Source organism: Agelaius phoeniceus, chromosome 1 (assembly GCF_051311805.1).
Source record: "Agelaius phoeniceus isolate bAgePho1 chromosome 1, bAgePho1.hap1, whole genome shotgun sequence".
Classification (NCBI taxonomy): domain Eukaryota; kingdom Metazoa; phylum Chordata; class Aves; order Passeriformes; family Icteridae; genus Agelaius; species Agelaius phoeniceus.
The window spans coordinates 105,196,710-105,212,881 of NC_135265.1; the positions used below are offsets into that span (position 1 = coordinate 105,196,710).

The 16,172-nt window shown below is 41.1% G+C and overlaps 1 protein-coding gene across 1 annotated transcript in view; it reads right to left on the reverse strand.

The window, feature by feature from the left end:
* Positions 1–15,945, reverse strand: part of EMILIN2 (elastin microfibril interfacer 2) — a 37,537-nt gene extending 21,592 nt beyond the window's left edge. The window contains exons 1-3 of the mRNA XM_054652716.2: positions 15,724–15,945; positions 15,499–15,621; positions 1,785–1,960 (exon numbers count right to left, since the gene is read on the reverse strand). Coding sequence (XP_054508691.2) covers positions 1,785–1,960; positions 15,499–15,621; positions 15,724–15,851 — 427 coding nt within the window. The 5' untranslated portion in view covers positions 15,852–15,945. The remainder of the gene's footprint in view (positions 1–1,784; positions 1,961–15,498; positions 15,622–15,723) is intronic.
* Between the last annotated feature and the right edge of the window lie 227 nt (positions 15,946–16,172).

Genomic DNA, 16,172 nt, shown 5'->3' on the forward strand with positions numbered 1-16,172 from the left:
AAATGTGGATGTAAATATTCCCAGTGGTACCTGTTTTAATAAGCTGCAGTTGACTTCACTTTTCTTTAAAATGAAATAATGGTTTAAACTGCCTAATGCTTGCTGTTTTTTCTGTTCTTATTTTCAGTTGTTAGTAATTCATACGTTATCAAAACCCTCAGAACTAAAAGTTTTAGCACAGTGACCAATTCCTACCAAGGTACAGTGGCCATAAAGAAACTGGAAACCATCCTTCCTGTTCAGCAATGGATTTAAGCTATGGCATGTATAACAGACCAATACAGGTCCATACACATCACCTTAGAACCACTGCATCTCCTATAACAATAATTTGCTCCTGAATTCCCACTGAAAACTTCAGTGGCAGTCAATTACGTGCCTGAAGTGGGTTTGTGCTTCCGTGTTTTACTGACCTGGGACCCAAATATACATCCCATACATGACACAGGGTTCTGCAAGACACTCCAGTTATCACACTTGCTTCACAAATACCTAATTATTTGGGATACATCTAAGTAGGCAATAAAAACATGTATAAAACTGTAAAATTTACACATTCAAAACTACTAGATTAAAATAACTTATACTCATTGTATGAAAATCAGAAAGAGAAGACTTTTAGTTGCAATCTACTTTTTACCTATCATAAATCAATTAATGAATCTGAATCTTGTCATTGGTAGGACCTCATTTACAAAGCCATGTACAAATCTGGATGTTCAGTTTCACACAAAATGTGTAACAACTGCAGAAAATCCAGAACAAAAACTCAGAAAACAAACATTATCAGAGGTCAAGAAAGGATAAACTGCAGGAAAAGTCAAAAGTAATTTTTAATTTTGCCTAGAAGAGAGGAGAAGGATATAGATATCACCATGTTTTATTATCATCTTTTGGAATTAATATTTTAGGTTGGCTAACAAAATACTTTAAAAGCTTGTTCTTAAAGCAGGTATATAATCTATGGGACTAGTTTGAAACCATATATTCAGTCATTCAGTACATTCCACCACACAGAAAACACATGTGGAAATCTGACTAAGTGTTATATGTGACACTAATCTCCAATTATGTTGGAAAAAGTCCTTCAGAAGGAAACATCTGTTTATCATTTTTTCTGAATGGAGAAAAGGCATAATATGGCAGTAACAGCATTCCTTCTTGCCCTTTCAGAAGACAGTATCTTACACAAACAAACATCATTCATTCTTTAAAATATTTTTTCAGAAGTTGAGGCTTATCCATACTAATTCTCTTACTCCTTATTAAAGCACATAATCTAATGTGAATCTGTAAAATCTTTAGAATCTCAAACAAAACATTGTGAAACTGCTAGGAACTCTTATGCATCATTAAAATTAGTATCTGTGTTTTCGGGGGTTTTTGTGGGTTTTTTGGTTTTTTTGGGGGAGGGGTCGTTTTGTTTTGTTTTAGTAATATTCCTTTTTTTTACCTGAACATTGGAGAAACCACAAAAAAAAAAAAACAAACCAGCCCTGTAAATTCTTACAAAACCCACAGTCTTTACCTAAAGGTTTTTTGGAACCATGAGTAGCCAGCTGGCATTTCCAGCCAGTGTTCTGCAGCCCATTCCTCTGTTATTCTTCAGGAAAATCTCTGTATCAGGCCTGCTATTGCCTGGCTATTATTTCCCCACCTCACAGAGTCTTTCACATGGCTTTTGTACCTGACAGCAGCTGAGTTCAGTAGAAACCATAATGATTAGAAGACAAAAGAAGAAACCAGACATGACTGTGCTTACCGAAGTTCAGAGAAAAAGTTACCTGTGCCTTTCTTCACGGCAGCTCTCGCTGGTGTTGTGGGACGACGAGCAGTGTTTGGCTTTTCTGCAGGTCCTTCCCTGCAGTCCTCCCCTTTGTAGCCAGGACAACATCTCCATTCCAGCTCTGTCACTGTCTTATATGCAACTGTGTACCGAGGTCTGAAACTCGTTCGGTATCTGCCAAAACAGAGAGCATTTTAACAATCCATAACCTAAGCTGCTAGTTAGATTAAAGTTAAAAATAAAACAGGTTTCGGGACCTTTTATAATGAAAATCAAATACTTAGAGCTATTATTCATTTTCTGCTTTAAACGTCAAATGAACAAATGTTTCTGTCTAGGTTTTAAAGCTGCCTCCACTCAACACAGTCATGATAGGGAGCCATGGAATAGGGGCTTTCATGTATGAGCAGAGGGATAAAATACTATGGCAAGTGAAGGTACAACTCATCAGACACCACTGACAGTAGCCGTGACCACCAGTGTCTTAGACTACAAATTCAAAATGTTTTTCCTCTAACTTTTCATTGGAACCCTTCCCCCAGGGCTCTTCTGAACATCAAAAAATGCTTCTGCCTGCTTAGCCCCATTTGTATTTCCACAGTCTCCACTTAAACCATTCCTCAGAAGCCATATGTACAGCACAGTCAAAGCTGGGAGGGATATTCCAGAGAAGGACAAAATGCTAGAAGTGTGAGTCAGACAAGGACATGAAAGAAGGAATCAGATGAAACACTACAACCAACAAAGAAATCAACTCTTTCCTACTTCATCAGTTAAGCTGAAGAGGGTCTGGCAGACAAACCTGTATGCCCATTATGTACATACAACCTTGAGCTTCCCTGATTAACCACTCAAAAGTTAATAAATTACAAACTAATTCTGGTTGTGCAACTTTCTTTAACCATAGACTTCTTCCATAGCTTGCCTTGAAACACATCCCACATGTTCAGCTGCAGTCAGACACTGTGGTATCCCAGCAGAGCATAAGCAGAGCCTATGCTATTGGGTAAAACCTAAATCAATTTAAGGTACAGCTCATTTTGGATTGAGACATGAGGAAAATGAGGAAAACAGGGATTTGCCACCTGAGCTCTATAAAATGGTATTCTTGGAACACACAGAAATAGTAAGTCATCCCAATTTCTCACGTGAATTCCTTTCTCTCAATTAAACTAGCATCATGCTACTAATTTCCCTAAAGCTTTTTCAGATCTTTTGTCCTTCAGATTATTTCAGATTAGAACAGTGTGCAGGCTCATTTCACAGCTGAAGTGTCCCTAAACAGTTATACCAGCAGAATAAATCAGGACAGCAGCAAAGCAATCTACAGGAGCTCTGTAATAAGTTTCAGCCATAGCCTGGCTGGGCTCACAGGGAGTGTATCCCGGGACAGAGAGAACACAGGACAAAACAGCACCAGAAACAGCCATGCTATCACAGAAAAGTCACCTATTTCACTGAACATGGCATGCTATTAACATCCAAAATTCCTAACTGGTCAAAAAAAAAAAAAAAAAAAAATCAGTAATCAGCTACCAAATGGAAAGAAGTAAATCTTACAGACTGTGAAACATTTCCTATTGGAAGTCACAGAGTGAGAGTGAGCTTACTGTTACTCTTCAAATCTTCTCCTGCCATGCATGCAAATAGTTGCTGAAATTTTATTCAATTTTATATAATATAATGTCCCCCATCTGACAGCCATTTGCTGTCCCTTTTTGCCAAGCTGGTTAACAAACTTGCGGTGGTGTGCTTAAAATATTAACTACTAATTATGAATTTGTTTCTCTTCCAAACGTATCTTTCCCAATTCTGCCACAACATTGACTAATTTCTGCACTTGGGAAATACTCGGTGTTATTTTGCATTGTTACCTGGTTTGTGACTTCTCATTTAAGGGGTAAGAGCTGCTTTCACTAGAGACAATCATATTTTTTTCCAACTATTTCTGGGCCAGAGTAGTTTGTACTAATAAGCCTCTCTGGATTCAGTTTTTCTGTGGATCAGCATAGGAAGGCAGGGTCTGTGCTTTATCTCTGCCTATGAGCTGCTCATAACTGCAGTGGTTTGCTGTGCCTGTCAGCTTTTCCGACTCTGGCTTGGAGCATGCAAACTCAGGGTTTCCAATCCTTTTATACCTTCTGAACACCATATATGAAACAGCTGTAGACTTCACTCCAGCTCATCATTTCTTCTACAGTTTTCACTTAAACATCTGCTGAATCCTGTTTACAAAGTACAGAAATCCCAATGGCAAAGTGCTTTAAAAATTAAATAGAAGAGTGCAATGTAGAGGGCACCACTGGGGAGAACAATATCCCGGCCACCCAGGAACTTCCTTTTCTTTCTCCCTTATCTAAAGATCTCCCACATCTTCTGTAGATAATTTGGGTTTGAATCCTTTCCTTCCAGCTAGCTGCCAGAGTCAGGAGAAACAGGATTAGCTAGATACTTTAGTGTTTTGAAGTGGTTTTGAAAGTCATTACAACCTCTCTCACAACCACCACATTATTGAAATGCAAACTCTGAACTTCCAGATCAGTTTTCCCATGCCGGAAATGGTTGTACATACTTCTGTATGATTTCCATAAAACACTTAACTGCTCCTAGCTTTGTGTGTGTTCCTCTTTTTACTTTCAGGGCCAAACCCCTTCCTGAAAAATACAGTATTTTGGTTATTTTCTAACGCCAAATCTCTCTTTTCTCCCAGCAAAGTTTTAAGAATATAGCTGAAACTAATTTTATAAAATGAGTACGAATTACTTATATGCAAACTGTGCTCTTCTTCACTCAAATTACATGGTGAGGATTTTCCATCACATTTCTGACAATTTTCTCTTTTAACACCCTCTCTGTAGTCATATTCATCAATAGAGACACTTTCTGATGGATTCAACAGTCAGAAAAATATTAAGTAACAACCAAATACAAAAGAGGAATATAAATAAATAAAAAGAAATCTGTATTTTTCCAATGTTAAAAATTAAAAACTTTTCCAAACTCTATCTCAAAAATAAAAAACCGGCATGTTTGACATTCTCATTCTTCTTTGTTTTACTGCTTCCTGATCCTAATAGGCATAAAATGCTTAAATAGGATTTAATTTTAAAAAAAAATTGAAAAACAGTCCACTTCTAAAAAATTCTTTCAAGTTTGAAACAACACAAATTGGAACTGTTTTGTTTTCAGATATGGTACATCAAATACAGATTAACCTGAATCCTAAATCACAATTCTCCTAGAGCCAAAATAAGCTAGAATCAGAACATTTCAAAATCTGGATCTAGCACAGCTTTCATATTCACACTTTGAACTCTGGTGAGAAGACAGTTATACTCATGGATGGCTCAAAAATTCAACTGGGATTTACTTACTAAGAACTACTTCTCTGTACTGCCAGTCCAGCAGAATGAATCTATTCCCATTTCTTCCAGGAATACTAGACATGTAAGGCTAGGAAACAGGAACTTACATAGCACTTCTCTAATTTGAATACAGTCACATAAAAATTTCTTAAAAATCACACCTTCACTGCTACAGCTTCTCTACCAATGACATTCTTCACGCACAACTGCTGTGCAAGTTGCAAGGAATGGTGTCACTGTGACAGCACCATCCAGTCGCACTGACAAATGACAGCCACCAGCATGCATCCAGCCCCAGGGATTTCTCAATCATACAAATGCTTTTTAAAGTCAGAACTTTGCTCACTCAGTGAATTTCAGTGGAGGATCTGGAGACTTTCAGGATTTTGCTAGGATATAGCAGTCTAACAGCACTGAACAAAATTATGTTGTTGGTTACAATTCTAACAAAATAAACCATAATTGTCTCCTAGGGACCACATCTCTAATTTATGATTCTATGCACGTGAAAGACACAAGACTGGGAACTATCACAACATACAAATTAGACATGTCTTTATTTAAATCTGCAGTATTCTGAATCCAATTACTCACTCATAGTCACAGCAAACTTAAAATACACAATCGCAAACACACAAAACACACAAAACGCACTCAAGGTAGCCAGACAGACAAAATGTTCCTTCTCTATAAAGCTGGATAAAGATACCTGGTTGGAATGTAACATCCAGTTCCACATGGTTTATCTGGCAGGTGTCAATCTTTACAGAGTTACCTAGTGAGGCAATTTTGTCAAAAGGGTCCACAAAAGTTTCCTAAGTATCTTAAAAATGAAGGCTCCACTTTTACACCTTTATATGCTGCGATGCAATTCAAAACCAGTAAAACATCAAATCTTCCTCTGGTTGACCTGGATTTCTGCTATTCAAATAAATGTTAATAAACATAATTACTTTCACAAGTATTCTTTAAAAATACTAATTTCTTATGTGGTTAGAAGTTGCATATAACACACCAGCATTTACTGTGCCTAGTCATTCCATTCTCGTGTGGACTTCAAGTCCAAGATGATGGTCATAATCTCTTGATGAATTGAGCTAAATACTGAAATAATTCTTTCATAAGGCATAAATAAAGGTTAAATTTCAATCGTCTCTAATCTTTCATTGCAACAGAGAACATAAGAACAGCTGTTTTTTAGGAGTTTTTCCACAACAGGCTTGTAACTACCCACGCCTACTACCTTCACCATGAACTCAACATGCTGATCAAATGAGAAAACACACCCAGAACATTAATACAAACCTGCACTTTTATTATCTTAAATTGAAATGAAGATGTACAGGGTGACAACAGCTCTCAAATATTCCTCTTCTTTGAGAGAGAAGTACTTCCATAGGAAAATGCTTTAATTAAAAGTCCATGTTTGCTGCAAATGCTGGACATTTTCACTGGGGAATGAGCTATAGTATTCTCACAGTGCTAAACCACAGAAGGAAACAGTTAACACTGATACTTGGAATGTCACCTAATAGCGATAAAACAAATCAGAAACATTTGGACGAAATTGGTGGGAAAACATATGGCTCAGCTCTGAAACTGGATATTAACATTCAACCTTTTGGGAAATGCAATGAGATAAGTGCCACCACCTCCTCACCGCGAGGAAGGGACCACAGAATCAGCATGTTTCTACATAAGCAGTGTACAAAATGTTTACTCTGAGCACACAGCTTCAAGGTTGGTCCAAAATTCTGTAGTGGTTGGAACAAGTCCCATGACTTCAGCAGCCTGCAAATTTCTGTCTTTATAAAATAGAAGATATCAAATCTACACTATTTAACATTTTTATTGCATGTAGACACATTCTTTGTAAGTTGCATCATCTGGTAATTGTATTTATACAGTTATACTATATTTATATAGTCCCAGGCATCCAAATCTCCAATATATTGCAATGGGAGCACAGAACTGGCATACAGACACCATCCAAAAACACTACCTAGAAGATGTGATTAAATGCAATCATATTTTGACTAAACATTTTTTATTTTGTAGGCTGAAAATACTTCTGCTGAAAATAGAAGGTAACCTTATTGGCTGTTTATGCTACACAAACACTGAACTAGAACCCATTAATCCCATGTTTCCTGCTTCCCAAACGTGCAGGCTTATTTGTATTCCCTACAAATGGTGGCAGAAATCCAAGTTCCACCAAAATCTTTGCAGGTTTTTGCAGCTGTCACCGTGCGTTTCAGCACTCACCTGGATTTCAGGTGCTCCGTGTGTAGGTAAGGATAGGTTTTAGTTGTCTGTATTTCCATCAAAGCCAACAGCAGTAGTCCACACAGCCAGCAGAGTCAAAACAGAGCTGCATTTTACCCTAAAGTCATCATTTACATCCTGTTACCTACGGAGTGTGCTGGACACCACTGACCTGCATCTGTGTCACCATCACTGCACGTCTAAGCTCCCACACTCAGATTCACCCCTCTGCATACAGGGCAGACAGTTTGGGTCAGGGTGAATCAAATCCCACCTTTGTCTTGTGTTCTTTGATTACCTTGTTACTATACAGCAACACCAGCAGCTAGCTTGTGTTTCAGCCCACAGATGAGTTTAATTTGAAAAAAATGTGTCTCTCCCAAGAATTTATCCTAAGGCATTTATAGCAAGCAGCAAAAAGATGTTTTGATGCAAACAGATAAACCTACAGAAGTCTAAGTATTGTGTGACAGCAAGCCATCAAGGCTGTAATAAATCCCAATTATACAATGCAGCAAACGTCTATTTAAAAAGAATCCTATTGCACCCCAAAATAATTTTCCATTTCAATCTGGCATTAGAGACACTAAGCTGATTCTTACAGATGGACTTAAGCAAGTCTTATCTTTACACTGTTATTTTTCCTTTACCTGGCATTTTTTCTTTCCAGAATTTATATAAAGTAGGTTAGTAAATGTCTTTACAGGCATTGGGGTCTGGGCAATTACATTTTCTTGAGAAAAATGCCACTGACCTTAGACACTAGTCCAGTGCCTGGCCCACTCACAGACAGCCAGACTGAAGTTCCTCAAAGGCCTTTGGATAACATAATAATCAAAATAAAAGATATATAATGAAAAACAAGAAGAAAGTATTTTAAATTTTTTTTGTGCTAGGAGAAACAAAGTTTTGAGGCACTCCTGTGGAAAATATTAAGTTATGACAAGCATCACTGGTGCATATGACCATGGAGGTTCAGCTTCTCCAGGCTTGCACAGACCCACAAGGGAGTTCTTAATAAATTTTGCAGTCATGTATAGCATGGCCAACATTTGTACCAGATCTGTACTGAGCTAAATCCTGAAGAAAAAACTGCTACTGGCTGAGAGGATCAAAAGGGAAGAAATTAAAGAAAAGCAAGGGAATGAGTCAAAGCACTCTGCATCCACAGGAACACCATTACCTGCTGTGTACACACCCAAGAAATCACCCATCCAGGTCACTGCAAAGAGTGCTTTAGTATCTGACTATGAAGGCACTGTAATTTTACTGAATGTTTCAGAAAACAGGAATGAGCATTTAGAGACTCAGTACTTTTTTCCATTGGTTATTTTTACTTGGTGGCTTCACGCTAAGCATGAAGGGAGAAGATGGCCTTCCATCTGGAAGAAATTGCTAAGTGGGCAGGGACCTGGCACAGGTGATTGTATTACTCCTTCATTCAAGGAAGGACAAAGTTGGATTTGTCTATCCCTAAATAGAACTATCATCTCATCTAGTGGTACCAGGGAAGAAGCAGCCAACTGTGTTGCCCCAGTCAGCTCACAACAGCCTGGTCTCTGGTACTTTGTTGTCTTCAACACTGAACACTGTTTCAATACATCTGAGAGAATCTGGCTGAATTTTACTGCAGAGTTTGTGTTTTCTTCAGTAAGAAGGACAGAAGATTACAGGAACTGGTAGAAGACAAAAACATTCAATTATTCTCAGGCAACACCACATGGTTTCATTTCAAAGTCTCCAAAATTGCCATTGTTCACTACTTATACAATGGATTTTATGCCACTCAGCTGGAATTCTTCTATCAAAAAAAGATGAGATTCAAACTACAATTTTTTCTCTTGGGAGATAAATGTTTTTTTGTGGGAAGAAAGAACCAAGGGACTGCACACTCTGAAATATGACCTCATGGCTCATACTAGTGATTTCTTCTTGTTGTACATAAATCTTCACACACACATACACAAATACCTACCTATCTAACTCTCTCGTAGCTGCCAAGGATTTTATTTTCAAAAAGCTGACCACTAAAGTCCAGTAGAAAATGCACAGAAGTTTAAAATGTTAATACTCCTAATGTTCATAAATTATCACTATGTAGGCATCCTCTTCTTCTGAGCAGCAAAACAAGGACACAGGATGCATTTCAGTAACTCAGAGCCAGAGATAGCCTGTGGCAAAGCTCAAAGCACAGCTTCAGTCTTGGGATTAACAATGTTGAAATGCCAGTCAAACACATGGTAACAGACCAACAGTAAGCTATTAAAATCCCACTTAAATAGAATGGGAAAGGAGAGCCCTGAAAAGACAGACCTTTCAAAAGGATTTCAGGGAAGTTTTGTAGAGTGGCAATGTGATGTGTTCAGTGATGGAACAGGAACAACTCTGCAACAGGTTATATGTTTACAACATCAGCACCTGCCTCTCCCAGCAGCAGGTACCAAGTTTCTCACCTTACACAAGTGGAGAGATGAAGTGAGGATGCAGAGCACTGCTGCTGATAAAGCTGCCTGAAAAACTGAGCTCCAACAGTATCTCTTCTGCTTCTCTGCCCATGAAATAAGCTGTTTTCTAGAATGCTCTAGAAAGAGCTGTTGCTGAGAGATTATTTGAAAATATACCCAGATGAAACAAATAACCAATACTTTCAGGAAGACAAGAGCTAACCTGTGGGATTAAGTGGGACCCCGACTTTGAGAATAAAACAGGGCATTGTTTTGAGAGCTGTTACTTTTCAAGACACCAAGTTAAAAGTGAACCAGAAGGAAAAGGAAAGATGAGATGCAAATGCGCAAATGAAGTCAGATGGGAGTCATAATATCCCCAATGTGTAAAAGTGGCACTGCCCACTGTCTAATGGTATAAAATGTTCCTTGATTATTTGGGTGATTTATGATGAAATACACTAAATGGCTCAGCAGCTCCCTGCAAATAAAAATTTATTGCTTTGGCAACAATTTGGTGCTTAACAGAAGAGGCCCCAGACCTCCAGGTCACACATTTCTCAAACCAGAAAAGCATGAAACTTTTAGTTATCACATTAATGGGAAGTGAGGAGCAGCATGGGATATTTTTTTTTTTTTTACATTATTGCAACAAACTCAAATGATGTGTGAAATGAGAATTCCCTGTCCAGTTCACAGAGAAGAAAGACTGTGCTGCATTCAGTGTGTGGAGACAGAGATGCACAATTTCAGGCTTGGGGAGACAGCCAGGAAAACTTACCACACCCAGCAGGATCTCAAAGATTTTCAAACAAGCACTCCAGGAGACTAAAGTTTTTTAGGTTTCCTTACTGTTTTCAATGCACAAGCCCCTAGGCTAACCTCCCTATGTAGTCAGCTAGCTGGAGCCTGTACAAAGAAATTCTGCTTCATACAAAATACACAAAGTTGGAAAGAAAGTCCTGAAGACCTTTATAGATACTTGGAGGGGAAACATCAAACAGCTCTCGCTTTCCCTTCAAGTTTTTTGTGCATCCTGAAAGGTTTTTTTTACAAGATATGTGCTGCTGGAAACCAGTGGCAAACACAGGCTCAACCTGTGCTGACTTGTATATCTGAGGTTTGCTCCTGCCTGGTGCTGAGCACTCTGACACTGATCTGCATGCTTGATTTCTAGCAACAGAACACTCCCAGAGAAAACTACTCTGGGACTGCTAGAAGGTTGAAAACTACATGGGGATTTCCTATATGTTCCTAGACTGGGGCTGATGTGCTCCACCCAGGTCATTCTGGGGTTGCCAGATGGATGAAGCCATTCAACTTGAACTGGATGTCTCATGCGAGGGTTTTCAGTAATAAAATTTCCACTTTTACCCAGTAATATATTGTTAATAAATGTAAAATACTGCTGATTAAAAGCAGTGTTTTGCTCATAAGTAGTAATTTGTTCTGATGTTTGTGAACGCAGAAAACTTTTAGTAACATTCTCAAAAGTAATTTCAATCTTGTGCTTTGAATCCTCTGGGCCATGAATAAAATCGTGATTAGTTTGGCACTGGGCTTATTAATGATAATTTGAAAGTATAAAATGACAAGAAGTTGGAAAATATTGCTCAGTGAGAGATTTGGAGGGTCTTGCTAATTTACCTATTGCTTCATTCATCATTTTCTGGGTCATTTTCTAAATGAAATAATGGGCTTGCTAAGTATACATGTATCATTAGTGTTAAGATGAGAAGTTTACACTAAATCATGAAATTCACTCCTCACATGCTGAAGACAGATGACCTGAGCACACACTCACTTCAGCAAATTAATGGGGGTTGGTACATGAATTAGGAAATCTGATAAAACATCCTTCCTCCAAGTCCCTGAGCAACCTTATCTAAGTTTGAAGCTGGTTCTGGTGTTAGCTGGGGGCTATGAGGGGATTGCATGACCTCCAGAGGCTCTTACCAAGATTTTTTTTTTGTTTTGTTTTGTTTATGACCTCTTAGGGGGAAGTCTTGTTTGCAGTTCTGTAGCAAAGACATAAAACGTCCAGAAACAGAAAACGCCCCAGAAAACATTCAGCCAATTCAGTTCACTTCAGAATTTAAAATCAAAGCCTTACTAGTGGGAGTAGCTTTTCCCAAAAGCACCGGGCCATAACCTGATGCACCTCTGGTACAGCCAGGTGTACCCACACACTACAGAACAAGGGGCAAAACAAACAACTGCTAGGACAGCATCCTACCCTGAACCACCTATAGTGACAATAGAGGATTGTCCCAAGCAAGCCACAACCCTAAAGAGTGTGTAGGATCCAACCAGAAAGGCAACGTGTTTTTTCTTTTAGAAATAGATAATGCTACTAGTTACAAGTTGGTGTTATTGCTAATTAAGTTACCAAACCATTCATAAGAAAGCTAGGAATGGAAATTCATGACAAAAGAAGCGGTGAGGGGTCAATTATTTATGAAGCAATATTAAATTTCAAAACATCCAAGCTCTTTCTAGTGAGTATAAACACTAATATTTTTGTACCTTTCAGCCCAGTGACCCATTAATAACAAAGTTTCTCTTTCCTTTGCTAGTCAGTTTTAAGAAAAATAAATCAGGAGCCTCTCACACTTCAAAGGGAACATACTTCAAAGGGCATTTCTGCTCTTTCTTTCTGCTCTCTTCCTATCTCTTGAGCAGCCACACTTCAACTCACATTCATCCCTGACACCTTAATCAGCCAAAGTATTCACCAACTTTTCAGCAAGGAAATGCACTATTGAGCCCAAGTACCTATAAAACAGTTAAACAACGAAGTGTAATAATTTCCTGAATTTCAGCTTAACCTTTCAGGAAATACACCCTGCAGGCAAAGTGAATTTACAGTTAACAATCATGGAAGTGTAGCCATTCCAACAGGGGGCTTTAGGGTTTTTGTCTTCAGACAGATTATATTTTAATGAGCCTAAAGGGTAGATAAAATGGGTTCATGCATGCATATGATTTTAGGCTTAATCACCAGATCTCGCTATTAAAAAAAAATTCAAAATTCAAAGACAAATCAGGGCTGACTATAATCCATATCTGCAACACATACTCCCTTGTCTGTAAAGAACACATGGAATTCAGGAGTACACTGCAAGTTTAAGGCAGTGAAATGCTCCCCTGTAAACTGCAATCTAAGTAATTGTTATGCATAACCCAGACTACACTAGATGGGCTCTTTAAATCTAGTCTTAAACTAATATAAACCAACAGTAGATTAAAAAATAGACCTGATAGGACTTAAGTACTAATAAAACAGACACATCCATGATACAGTTAAGGAATTCTTTGTTTGGTTTGGATCTCACTGTCCCCACTGTCTGCAGCTGAATGAGCTCTTAGAAAAACCATGGGTATCGAGAGGAAACTACACAGGGGCTGCACTTTATTCCCATGAATATCTGCTATTTAGCTCATGTCAAGTTCTCTGTTCAAGTGTATAAAGGAGAAAAAAAGAGAATAATTTCCACAAAGTCCTCACAGTCATTTCTTTGTTGTTTTACAGCTCTTTCCTATTTTTGTGAACATCAACTAGCAAACATATATAAACACATTTTGTTATTCAGGCAGCTACTCCTGAATTAAACAATATTTTTCACAGGAATCAAGTTAGGAGTTTTCAGCATTTGAGGCATGTATTTCAAACTTTTTGGATGAGCACCTTTCTTACTCTGCCAATGAGAGTGTATATGCAACAGACACAAAAGTAAAATGACAACCTATAAACAGTTTTGAACACAATAAAATGTCAAGATTTTGATATTCCACCTTTTCTTGGTGTTAATCAGCTGGTGCCATGACAGAAGAAATATATTTCATGGTAATAATAAGGAATATTTTATGTTAAGAACAAGGAATTGTTCTGCAGTTGCCACTATGGTTATGAAGAAAATAACAGCGATGTTCACCAAAGAAAGTCAAACAGAGGAAACAAAGTCTTATGATAAGCATCTAATTCCATTCTCAAAAGAACAAAAAAACCCCATGAGACTGGACACATCTGGTGAGACCAAATGTCTGTTCAGCCCCACATTCTCTCTCTGACAGCAGCCAACTCCAAATGTTTAGAAGCACAAGGACAGACAATGCCATTTCAGAGAACCACAGAGAAATCTGGAAGGGATGGGACTTCTGGAGGTTGTGCAATCCAGCCCCCTGCTCATGCTGGGCTTCCCCTTGTCACTCCTGCCAGTAATCTCACACTCTCGGTGCAGGAATTTCCTGAGCTAGAAGCAATGCCTTCGCACTTTCTTCACTATCTGCTAGCAGATAGTCCATGAAAGTCCTAATTTACCGCCTCTGAAATTCCTTATCTTAATGCTTGGTGATTTATGTGTTTAAAGAGCTCAGTTTCAACCCCTCCTCATGGCTCTGTAGCTCCACTAAGAGACTTCTCGGGATAGAGGGCACACCCCATTACACATCCACAAACTCAGTCAGAAGTCCAAAATGGCCAGTTCCAGACTCCAAAGGGAAACAAGGGAAGTTACACAAGACAGTGTTACTCAGCTGTCTGCTGTGTTTGTTTTTTCCCCTCCAATTCTAGTATTTATATAGAGAAAAGCTGGGTTTTAACAAAAATAACAACCCAAACAAACAGAAAGCAGCACATTTGAATGCCAAACACCCAACACCTATTGTCACCGACCCCAGGGTGGCAGCATCATCGGTGTCTGAAGTTCTATTTCAGTAGTACCCAGGATCTAGCAGTATCTGTCTCATCATCTGTTTCATGCCAAAATAAAAGCTAGTTACTGTAACTTTATTGTAAAACACTCTTCATCACCACCTCAGCCCAAGTCTAAGCTTATGACAATCTACGCGTGTCTTTCCAGCAACTTCTTGGGGATGCTGAAATGGTTTCACAGAGTGCATTTGCCTAGAGCTTTCAAACAGAAATGTGTAAATATTAGTGCCTTTCAAGTGGAAAAATGAGGAAAGGAGATTTCCCTGTGATTAGCCAGCAGGTGAGACCCATCTGTTCCCTAATGCTCGCTATAGCACACCTTGCTGTAGGTAGCCACTCCACAGATATCCACGTGGTCACATGCGCGAAGATTAAAATCAAACAAGCAACTTTACATTACCCCCCATAAAATCTGCCCTGGCCGCTCCCCTTGCTGGATAACAGACAGGGACACGCAGACTGTAAAGGCGCTGGCTCACGTTCCTGGCTCTCCCTTTGCGCGCCGATCCAGCACCTCGGAGGAGCAGCAATAAAACCGGTTTGGAGCGCGGCTGTGCGCCGGCAGCTCCGGCCCAGGCGCGCTCCCAGCAGCGCCAAGGTGCGCTCCTGGTGCCCATGGAAAGCAGCCCGCGTGCTTTCCGCCCGCCTGCACGCCTCTCCGAGCCGACGAGGTGTGCCAGCGCAGCTCCCTCTCGGCAGCGCGGAGCAGCAACTCAATCTGGCTCTAATTACCTCCGGCATTAGCCCGCTGTCCGCAATGAGCGAGCGCTTTGTTCGGGGAGCGCTGGGGACCAGGGGCGCTCCGCATCCCCTGCCGCAGCCCTGTGCCTTTCGGGGTGCCGGGAACCACCCTGCGCTCCCCCGGGGCTTAGCAATGGGCGGCCAAGCGCTCTCCCTGCCGAGGTCGCCCCCTGCGCTACTTACACCAGGGTGGGCTCGCAGGGGAACTGGTTCCAGGCGCACTTGTACTGGGCCTGGACGTAGCTCTCCGTCCCGTCCAGCACCGAGCAGCTCACGTTCTTGTTCACTATGTAGGCGCACCAGTTCCTGGGGGAGAAGGACAATGTCGGTCAGGCACGCCGGGCTCCGCAGCCCGGCCCGGCCCGGCCCGGCCGGTCCCGCAGCGCGCCCCGGGCGGGCGGTACTCACTTGCTGCGGGAGCCCGGCCGCGAGTACGGCAGGTGCGGGGTGCCGTGGCTTAGCCCGGCGGCGCCCAGGGCGAGGAGGAGCGGCAGAGCCCATCCCGAGGGCGGCGCGGGCCCCGGGCACAGCTCCATGGGGCGACGGGCAGCGGCGGCGGGCGAGCGCAGCGGGCCGGTGCCTCTCCGCCGGCTCCCTCCGTCCGTCTGTCCCTCCGTCCGTCCCGCCCGCTCTCAGCTCCCTCACTGACGCAAATCCCCCCACCCCGTTTCCGCCCTCCACGGCGGCTCCGCACCCCCCTCCGGCCAAGGCGCCGCTCCCCTCCGCCCGCCCGGCCGGCCCCGGCCCCGGCCCCCGCCCCGCTCCAGCCCCCGGCCGGGCAGGAGCCCTGCGGCAGCCCCCGGCCCCGTGTGGCGCCCCGGTCCCCTCGGGCAGCCCCCGCTCCCCGGCCCTTGCCC